The sequence below is a fragment of the Protomyctophum bolini genome, assembly GCF_963924005.1.
Source record: "Protomyctophum bolini genome assembly, chromosome: 2".
Taxonomy (NCBI): Eukaryota; Metazoa; Chordata; class Actinopteri; order Myctophiformes; family Myctophidae; genus Protomyctophum; species Protomyctophum bolini.
In genome coordinates, this window is record NC_137863.1 from 14,145,673 (window position 1) to 14,157,236 (window position 11,564).

The window sequence follows — 11,564 nt, forward strand, 5'->3', positions numbered from 1 at the left end:
TTATTATTGTCATAGGAGGCCTTTGCTATGTTTCACCAGTTTCAATTGAAACGGGCCTCCACCCTCAGGAGGGCCTCCAAGCTCCAACTGACGTCACTGACCGCCAGGAGTTCCGCACACACACACACACACACACACACACACACACACACACACACACACACACACACTGTACAGCATTATTTTTGCAATGTCTTATCAAGGGTAACTCAGGACAGAAACATATTATTGCCCACAACAATAATTATTACAGGAATGACAGACTTTCATTTAGCTTGTATTTCCTGAAGATGCAGGATTCCATATAGCTTTTTATTAATACAATTATATAAACAGTGCATACAAATAAGGTTAGGAAGTTCAATTAAGTGAATAAAAATATATATACAATGTTTTGATCTTCGTGATATACATCTGAGAAATAACATAAACTGTAGGGAAATAGATGTATGTACACATCGTAATGATAAGTGCATTGTTACAGAATTGCTAAAGGGCTTTATAATTGATATACTTTATTGCGCACTTCTACCCGCTGTAAAATAGCAGATCTACAAGCTCACAACGTGACACAATGTGGCGTGTTGTGAGCTTGCAGATCTGCTATTTTCAGTGCGTGACATCCGGCATGCAACCAAAAGTTACAACTGCTGTCACTATAACTAACAGGAGATGAGCAGGGGGTTGGTGCTGGGGGGCTGGTGAGGGGCTACCTTCATCCCTCCACTCTCTCCTCCTCCTTCATCTCGCAGCAGCTCACTGGAGGACAGCTGGACACAGAGTGCATCAGCCACCTGGAGCAGCCAGGAGGGGCCTGGATGAGAGCATTGGAAGACAGAGAGGAAGAGAGAAAGACAGCCCGAAAGAATAAGTGAAATAAGTTAATAAAGTAGAGATTGACAAAAGAAAAAAAGACAGACAGACAGACAGACACAGACAGACAGACAGACAGACAGACAGAGACAGACAGACAGACACAGACAGAGACAGAGACAGAGACAGACAGACAGACAGACAGACAGACAGACAGACAGACAGACAGACAGACAGACAGACAGACAGACAGACAGACAGACAGACAGACAGATTACTGTAAAGCCTACCATTCCCATGGCTGCTACACATATCCAGAGTGTCTATCAGGATCTTCCCCAAAGCTCTACGAGATACATTCTAGAGAGAGAGCAAAGGAGAGGGAGAGAGAAAGAAGAGTGATAAACAGGCCCTGTATATCCCACCATGTTTAACAGATTAAAGGATATAAACAGGCCCTGTATATCCCACCATGCTTAACAGGTTGAGTTGACAGATAGACAGACATATCCATATCAGTATAATATGCATAAACACTGGGTGGCACTTGAGTAATGAAACTGATACAGTATATTAATGTGTTTATCTGTGTGCGCACAATACATTGTTGTTCTTTCAAGTTTATCAGGCAAGGACCGTAAAAGAAAACACGCCCTGAAGGCAACCCGCAGGCACTGTGGGGCTGAAAGTGATACCTGATGTTGTGAAGACTCTCAGTGTGCGCGCACGTGTTAGGATAATACTACAGTCTTCACAGCTTAATTTATGGAGGTCTATTTGTATGTGTGTGCATACCTTGTTGCGTAGCTCCAGCAAGAGCGAGAGGGCGTCAGTGAGTTTCTCTTCTAGCAAAGATAGATGGACTCTCTCTGTCGCCCCCAATTTACCCTTCTCCTCCTCAGGCCACTGGCAAATGAGAGGTGCATTGGGATGAGGTAAGACTAACGAAACAGTCTCTGTCAAAAATTGTCACACATCCCACTAATAAGCAAAGTATATTACTTATAATAATAATATACACCGACCACATGCACACCGGCCCTGTGGCCCTGTGTCCGCAACATGCGTTAGGTTAAATGCCTGCACCCGTTCAAACTTCAAGGCGACTGGCCCCTTTCCTGTGCTTTTTTTGCAAACTGCTAATAAAGTACAATTTACAATTTAGGCATTTAGCAGACGCTCTTAATTCAATCGTATTCAATCAATCAGAAAGGGTATACGGTCCTATCTTACCCCTTATCGCTAAACTTATCAGCCATATTCTACTATTCTGAAAAACATTTTAAAATAGTTCAACTATCCTATCTACATCGGCACGTTGTGAGCTTGTAGATTGGCCTTTTGAACTATTTAAAGTAGTTTTTCTATACAATAGTAAAAAAAGAAAATGGCATAAACGTTTAGGGATAAGAGGTAACGCTTGGCCTCTCAACCACCTTCTCTCTCTCCCCCTCTCTCCCTCTCAGTCTCTCCCCCTCTCTCTCTCTCTCACCTACCTTCTTCTGTCCACAGCTCCTGCTGACAGCTGTCTGCTTTGGTCCCTTCCAGCTGGAAGCCCTGGCCTCCTCAGTAATGGCAGGATGGAGGCTGTTGTCATGGAGACAGCCCTGAGGCATCATCATAACAGTGGGTCTCTGGCAGCTGCATGGGGGAAGAAGAAGAAGAAGAATACAAGTTAGGTTAGGTTAAGGTTAGATTTAGATTTAGATTTAGGATAAACGAACATTTGAGTCAGGTTTTTTTCACTCCATGGTGTTTGTGTGAGGAATACTGTGAGGGCTGTGATCCCAGCCCCACAGTGAGATAAGACTCCTCTCTAACCCACATTCACATTTGCATTCTACTCTAACCTCTAGTATTGACATTTGCAATGATTATATTATATTATAATGCATAAAACACAGTCAGTATTTGAAAATGGCTTGGTGACAATATGCACTGTTGTACTAATGTTCTGTTCTTTATTTACACACACATGTGGGGCAGGGGGTGGAGTCAGGTCTGATGCATTGGACCATACCAACATACTTGATTGAGAAGGGGGGAATTGGGAATTGTTTAGGGATTCCGGTTGGCTCTAATTGCTGTCCACCCCTTTGTGTATTTATTGGTTTGGTCCACCACTATATAAGTCTCCCTCATGTGTCATTTGAACAGGTCTGTTGGTTGAGTTCATTTCCTGTTTGGTTCCACATTATTTTCAATTAAGTTATTTTCATTTAAGTTATGTTATGTTGACCTCAAGGGCCCTTCCACTTCAGTTGCTGAAACTTTTGTTAATTATTTGTTACTTTTGACATAAAAACAAACTGAGTTTGAAAACCTATGTCATCCTTAAAGGGATTGTGACATTAAAAAAAAGGTTTTGGAATTGTTCTTATTTTTTTTAGGTTTTCTAATCTCAATTGCACCCAAAAAACATGAACTTTTAACATTCAGTAGATTTTCTGTGATCTGGGGTTTTCTGGCTCAAACAGGCCTCTGATTTGCCGGCAGTTTGTGATGTAAGATCCTGCAAATCCCATATATGTCAATGGGATTTGCCAGCAGATGTCACTGTTTTCACTGTTTTGCCTGTTTTCATTGTAGCTCAAAAGGCTTCCAAACCCCAAAGTAAACTTCAGACCACAGAAAATCCACTGAATGTTCAAAGTTCAGGTTTTTTAGGTGTAATTGAGGTCATAAAACCTAAAAGAAAAAAGAAAAAGAAAAATAAATGAAAATTAATGTCATAAAACCTTTAAGCTTTGACTGCTCGGTCCCTCACAATACACCATAATGTGAGGAAGAAATACCTCCTTAAACTTATTCCAGTAAGAAAAAGACCTTGGTCAAGCCTGGATACAAATCGGTGTTTGTATGTGTGCGTGCGTGCGTGCGTGAGTTTCATTGTCCCATAAGGAGCTAACCCTTTGCCACAGCCATGCAGTCGGCTGATGAGCTTCTTCACCTCCATCAGGCAGCATTCTGCTTCTTCTCTCCCCCGGTGCATTTGTCCCTCCTCCTCCTCCTCCTCTTCATCCGAGGCTGCCTTTCCCTCCACTGCCCTCTGTAGGCACTCTGCATCTAGAACACAGTTCCAATAGAATAATCACAATCAGCTTGATTGTCACATCACAGCATTGCAGGTGTAAATTGTGGGTGATTTTGTATAGTTTTCAGGAAACGGAAAAGCATAGAGATAGAAAGACGATAAGGCAAATATCCAACAATGTATACATGTTTTTGTTATGATATTAGGTTAACGTCTACAATTTAGTCTTATCCAGAGCGAGACTGATCAGAATAAGCAGAGTAAACATGAACTCTAGCTAGTCAATAAACAACAAGCTAAATAATAATCACGTAAATTGAGGGCAGAGAGAACAGTGTACTGCCTCACTTACTGTACTACTGTACTTTGTATGTTGTTACAAAATATGTTGTTACACACACACAGAGCATCAATGGTGATAATCTACTACACAAAGAGCTGATAGTTTGAACCATTTGAACCATCAATGCTGATAGTTTGTAGCAAAACGTCATTCGTAAACGTGACTTCCCAAGAGCCTGCCCTCAACCAACCTGTTGGACTAGCTGACTGTCTACAAGGACACAAGCCCCTGCAAGCTGCTTCACACCCACAAACACTGCCAATTCTGTTCATTGGAGTGCCTGGCCAAGCCGGAGGCACCACTGCTCGGAAGCACACCCAGGCCTCTGTGGTGATGTGTGAGTGATTTATCTCTACACCCCCAGACATCCACACGCACGAGAAATTGTTTGATACATTCCATCCATACCATACCTGGATTATGGACATGCAGAAGAAGGGCAGGTGTGGTGTGCCAAAGAGGAAGAATGACATTCCTCGTCTTCCTGTTTACTGTAAATTGGTTGCATAACTGGTAAGATTTGGCGTGTGTGTGCATATCACACTGAGAGCCTGTCACTAAGGGAGAGATCCAGAGAAACTATCAAGCGGGAGAGTTACAGAGAAACTCTCAAGCAATTTGATGGATCTGTTCCTTCTAACTATGCTGTGTGATTCTGTCATCATAGGATTCTGTCATCCCCGAACCCACCTCACCCCTGCCCACTTTGACAGGCTGGAATGGCTTAGGGTTGATGACAGGGTTGATGACAGAATACAGCATCTTGCCATCTTGGTCCACAAGATTCGATACACCACCAAGATACCCATTGTACCTGTCTAATTACTTCCTCAATGTCAACAAAGTTCACACCAGAGGGAGCTCAACAAACCGTTCTCAAAGAGCACCTACGGACGGCTGCAAAATCTGAATCCCCCCCACCCCTTTCCCCTTTAATGTTTCTTTTCCCTTTTTACCTCTTACATGATTTCCTGTTTTTTATATCTAAAAAGTGTATATTTGTAAGTCTCTAAATGTTCTGATGAATTGAAAATGGTGGACCCTGTTGTAAAGTGTAATGCTTTATCAATGTGTCGTCCACAGTAACAGTCTTTGTATTGAGCTTTCATGTGAAATGTACCCATTCTGAAAACTGTTAATAAATATAAGTCTACTGGACACTAGCACATCAACCATGATCCTAGTTGATTCAAGCACTATTACACAGTAATCATATTATTACTGTATAGGTTACATCTGGCGTTTGTTTAATGGATGTTACGTATGTGTACAGATAACAATGGTAACAGTGTTGCACCCTGGCTCTGTTTACTCTATTCCTGCAGACATTCAGTACTACTGTTACTGTTAAGTACATTATATTGAACACAATTTAGATACAACTCTTCACCTCGTCCTGTCAGTGAGCTCTCGCTCTATTGGTGCAGTGATTCGTCTCTTCTCTTGCCAGCCACTCACCTGTGCTGCAGGCGTCCTCTGCTCCCACTGGGAACGAGGGCTGAGGGGTGGTGTCCACCATGCAGGTACAAAGGGATCTGAGTGGGTCATAGGTCAGACGTGTTTCAAATGAATTCCACTGTGTCTGATTGCAACAACAACAACAACAACAGAAAGTTTTACCCCAGTTTCACATGCCTAAAATATATCCTCTCTTTTACTTGCTCACACAGACACAAGCACATACAAACATACATCAGTATGTTACATTGTTGGTTAGATATAGTCTATATAGACTATATGTGAGATATCCACGTGTACACACACACACACACACACACACACACACACACACACACACACACACACACACACACACACACACACACACACACACATTTAACATGTTTATTTGCATTCACATTTTACAAGGAATTTCTTGAACACAAACAATAGTGGATGCGCAAGCTTGAAAGAAACTCTACAACAAGTGCTTCAGGATACAGATCACGGGTACAGAAAGCATCGCCTTCTCCATATATGACACACACACACACACACACACACACACACACACACACACAAACACACACAGTCGTGCGTTTAGGGATCGATTGAGATTGGAGACGCAACGCCCCGTCACCACCAGCTATGGGACGTAAAATCTGATCACCGTTTTGCTCGGTTACAAGCAGGATTTTCAAACCTCCATAAGTCGGAATCCAGGAGAGCTGTCATTGGTGGATCTTCTGCCATCTAAAATTCGGATGTAATTTGTGACTTTGCACCGCGTCACTCCCGACATGTAAATGCTTCTGGCGAGAGGTAAACAGGGTGTGGTTGTGCCAATGATACTAAAGTGTGTGTAGTGAGTGTGTGTGGGGGCCCTGGATGGTGGCACTGGGAACTATATAAATGCTAATAGCTAGCTGGCACAGAAATAATTAATATTAACTTTTTGGCAACATATAGCTAGAATTGCAGATCTACAAGAAGCTTAGCGTGCTGTGATGCGACACGCTGTGTGCGTGTAGATCAATTGTGGTTTTAGGCTTGCGGCTACGGCAGCCTATTTGTAAAATATTGCTTTGTGCTGTGACGCTGTCCTGATGCTAGTAGAGGTCACACTGCAGTTGACCCAGTGGCCTAGTGGCTGTAGAGATATTCCATGACGAAGATTTCGCAGGTCGATCCCTTCAGTACAACTGCAGAAACGTCCTGTCAATGTGTCCCTGTCCAAGACAATGAATGCATAATGCATACGCACTCACTGCAAGCTACTCTACCATAATGATTAAAGGTAAACAATGTACTAGAAACTATAGAATCCTCCTGTGCAGTGTTATGTTATGATAGCTGGTTGTATATTAACCCAACTGCTTTCACCGCACTCCCATTAATGTAATTTAATCCACCTGTGGCTGAGCTTTGACTTACAAACCAGTAGGGCGTAGAGTCAAATCATGTGGAAATCCATGCACGGACACACACAGTGCATTTTCCTACTGCAACTGCAACACGCACACATGCATGCTCATACACACACACACACACACCCACACACACATTACCTCTTTTGGTGTAGCTCAGTCTCCAGTTGTTTGACCCTGGCCTCCAGCGCTGGGACAGAATGTGCCAGTTCCTGGATCTGTCGAACTCTCTGGAGGCCCTGTCTGAGAGCTTCTCTGGCCTCCTCTGCTCGTCTCCTGACCCACACACACACACACACACACACACACATAATGGTAAATGGTGCATTTATATAGCGCCTTTTATCCAAGGCCCTTTACATACATTAATGCATTACATTCACCCATTCACATTCATACACCAATTGCGGCGGAAGCCAATGTCTTGCGCAAGGACACTTGGACATGTAGACAGGATTCGAACCGCCGACCCATGGATCATTGGACGACCTGCTCTACCTCCTGAGCCACAGTCGCTCTAACACACACACGCACGCACGCACGCACTGGTGCGGATAATAATAATAGAAAATATAGATGCAAGCAGCTAGGGTCAAGGCCAAAAAGAAAAAATCACACTTGTGTGAAGTGAGGGGCGCTCTTATCATCATACATCTGTCAATGTTGTAGTCCGCTTTTTCTTTGAAAAAAAGGATTGAGCAAATCATAACGATTTACTCATCGGGAGAACTAAAGGGCAGAGGTCGTTTGACGAGTGTGAAAATCAGTTCCTGAGGGATCCTCACGGCCCTCTACCAAATAGCCGAATTTCGTGAAGAACGATAGACAATTTACAATTTACAATTTAGGCATTTAGCAGACGCTCTTAATCCAGAGCGATTTACATTAAGCAAGAACAAAAGCATGGGAATACATCACATAAAAACATTCATCATGAAACATGCGTAAGCTAAGAAAGTAACAGTGGAATATCTATATAATGAAATTTATACGTATAAACTTTACATATATACTACTATGCTATACATATGTACTATGGCGTGCTATGACTATATACAATGCAATTCTAGAGCTGTCTACATAACATGCTATAAATCTGTTTCAAATGCTATCTAAGTCTACAGAAGTGCTATCTAGGGTAGAGTAAGTGCTATGGGCCATGATGGAGTCTGAAAAGGTGGGTTTTCAGACTACGGCGGAAGATTGGGAGTGATGCTGCAGTTCTGACTGCCATGGGAAGTGCATTCCACAGTTTTGGAGCCAGAAGGGAGAAGAGTTTGGGACGTGTGGAGCGTTGTCCCGGTGTTTTTAGTGAGGGTACTTCCAGCTTCCCTGCGTTAGCTGATCTGAGTGCGCGGGAGGGTTTGTAGGGTTCAATCATACTTGCAAGATATGGGGGAGCCATACCTTTGGTTGCTTTGAATGCCAGCATCAGAGTTTTGTATTCTGTGCGGGCAGCGACCGGGAGCCAGTGGAGGGAGCGGAGCAGGGGGGAGACATGTGAGAATTTTGGCTGGTTGAAGACCAAGCGAGCTGCGGCATTTTGGATCAGCTGGAGAGGCTTAAGTGCACATGCTGGTAGGCCAGTAAGGAGGGAGTTACAATAGTCAAGTTTTGACAAGACTGTTGTCTGGATTAGGAGCTGGGCTGATTCCTGGGTGAGGAACGGTCTAATTCGTCGTATTCGTCGATAGCACAGAACTGCCAAAACTGCTAAAATTGCGGAATTGTCACAGTAACAATAACGGGTCTACGCCCTTTGACTTGACCCCTAATTAAGAAATGACACACTAACCAACCTGATTCCAGTATTTTCTTTACGCAGTGCGCACTCCACCCTCTCACGCCTGTGGGCCTCCTGATAAGCCCAGCATAGCTCCTCCTCCAGGCGATGGTTATATTTGATTGCTTCCTCCAGCTGTCCGTCGCGTGAGGAACGTATCAGCTTCAGCTCCCGGAGAAGTGGGTCCCTGCTGGCATCACACCTCTGAGACGCTGTCCTCGCCACTTCTCCTCCTACCCCTCTTCTTCGTCCTTGGGAAGCCAGAGACACGTTGGTACTGTTTCCCACAGTACAAGGGGACTTGGAATGGGGGGCTGTGCTTAAGGGGGTAAAGTCTGAGGAGGTAGAGCAGGTGTAGTTGAGGGCATTACAGGCCCTCTCCTGTCTGAGCGCCACCTCCAGAGCCAGGCAGCGAGCATCGCTGCCCTGAAGCGCAGAGCGCAGGTCCTCAACCAGCTCCCTCAGAGCTGCTGCCTCCTCAGGAACTAGAGAGGAGAGGAGAGAAAGGGAGAGGATATGAGGAAAGGGTAGGGGAGGAGAAGGTTCAAGGTGTTTATTGTCACACAGATGTACAGGTACAGCATTTTGAAAAACTTACGTTGGGTGATGCTCCACAATACACATAAGTAAAATAGTAAATAATTAAATAATGATACTAAGTATAAAAGTTTTAAAGAACTCAGATCAGTATACAAGGCCGTAATACCACGGAATGTTCAATGTTTTAGGCTTGTTAAGCAGTCTTACAGCCTGGGGGAGAAAACTGTTAGACAGTATACAGTAAAACGTGGATGGCTATAGGTTGTGTGTGTGTGTGTGTGTGTGTGTGTGTGTGTGTGTGTGTGTGTGTGTGTGTGTGTGTGTGTGTGTGTGTGTGTACATAAAATCCTTTCCTCTAAGAAGTATGAACTACTATAGGCTTTTATAGATTTACACTCGTTACTAATGCCTCTAAATTCCATACCACTCTCTTTATCCTCGGCGGCAGCCTTATGGTTCCTTTTTGTCACAGTTCGCACACTTGTCTGGTCCTTGTTGGTAAGATTGAAACTGACACATTTCCTCCGTCTGAAGCGTGGCCACCGGAGACGGATCTCGCGTTCCACAAGCTCAGTCTCTTCGGAAACAGGCAGGCGCAGAAGTGCACTACTCTCCCCGGCGACATTACGCGCGGCACGCACACGAAAGAACCCGCAGAGTCGCGAGTGAAAGTCTTTGAAGGATAGCTGGCAAGGAAGCCCCGCATACACATCCTGGAACTCGTGTATATCTTCTCTCTGTGCGTCTGTCGTTCTGCCCTCTCCATCTAGTCCCAGCACTGCGCAGAGAACGGTGAAATCCTCCGCCGACACGGCGTCTTCCTGGTTGGGGTAAGCCAGGTGGTGGAAAACCTCTTGGAGATATTGGTCTATTCCTGTCGCCAGCACGACGATTTCGTTCTCTACGCCGGGCTGTGGGGAGTGGTGATGGGCGAGTGCGCTCCGCAGCCACTCGCTTTTACGCGCTGCCCGTGGAGGACAAGGTTGTAACATAGCAGCTGGAAGTTCCACTACGCCTCGCTTCATGTTGCGTTTAAAGCTAATTTGGTACGGGGTCAAATTTCTAAAGTTTTCTAGATGTATCCCTAAGTGATGCTTAGTAAAAAGGTAGCCCCATATGTGCCCTCTCCCTATATGGGGAAGAAGAAAACAATTGCAGCCGAAAGCAGCTGCTGGTGGGCGTCCCACTAAAAAATATATCTATTCTACTTGGATGATTCTTGCAACAAAGCCCCGGCTGAGGGCTGAAGTCTTCTGACGAATAGCCCAAGAGAAACCCAATCCCGGCTCCACCCTTTCTGAAAGTGACATTAGTAGCCTACACGTTCGTAATTGTGCCACTAGAGTGCCCTTTCTCATCAATGCGATGCAGTGGCACAAACAAACACAAAAGATGGGTCCAAATGAGTCATGAGGTCTCAGTTTCATCTTTACAGCAATTTACCTCAAGTGTGTCTGAGTCAGCTCTGCCAGCAAAAACATAATGGGACATCAGATACAAAACCTGACACCCAACACCTAACAAGTGCAGTCACCCACCTCTCTCGCCAATGGGCTGCCATGCATTTACGGCACATACCTTCACTCACAGGTTAAATGCAAATCTCTTTTCTACGTCTTTTCAAGAAACCTCTGGCCTCATATAGCGGAAATACCTTTCTTCTCCACACCTTAGTTCAGCTACCTGACACTCAAAACAAAGACAGCGACCATAATAAGTTCACATACTCTCCTACGCGCCAGCACACATCAGAATTAGGAATGCCTCACCACACTGCACTTAGTTACTTACTCCAACACAAACACAACACACACACACACATTGTACATACTCACACAAGCATGCATGTGACATGTCATGTGCACGCACAGGCACACACATGCACATACATACTCACACAAGCATGCATGTGACATGTACATCAATGCACATACACAAGCATGCATGTGACATGTGCATGCACGCATGTGTGCGCTCGCACACATGCACGCGCACACACACACACACACACACACACACACACACACACGCCTATACACCCCAAGGATAATTCACTGGACAGTAGTTGAGTCATATAAGGCACATGCAGTCAGAGGAAAAACTTATACAGTTTAGTCTTTCTGTTGATAAGATTAACCTAATCTTCACGCGCGGTGAGTTTCATGTCCCACTTTGATTCTGCTG

General features: G+C 44.4%; 1 protein-coding gene across 1 annotated transcript; it reads right to left on the reverse strand.

The window, feature by feature from the left end:
* Positions 1-622: 622 nt before the first annotated feature.
* On the reverse strand, positions 623-10,585 carry LOC308322687 (EF-hand and coiled-coil domain-containing protein 1). Its single transcript, XM_080774079.1, has 9 exons — positions 9,805-10,585; positions 8,857-9,325; positions 7,199-7,333; positions 5,649-5,725; positions 3,723-3,879; positions 2,310-2,454; positions 1,609-1,719; positions 1,104-1,173; positions 623-814 (listed from the first exon to the last, which is right to left on the reverse strand). The coding sequence occupies exons 1-9, from the start codon at positions 10,403-10,405 to the stop codon at positions 663-665; spliced, it is 1,917 nt and encodes a 638-aa protein (XP_080630205.1). The 5' UTR covers positions 10,406-10,585; the 3' UTR covers positions 623-662.
* Positions 10,586-11,564: the final 979 nt, after the last annotated feature.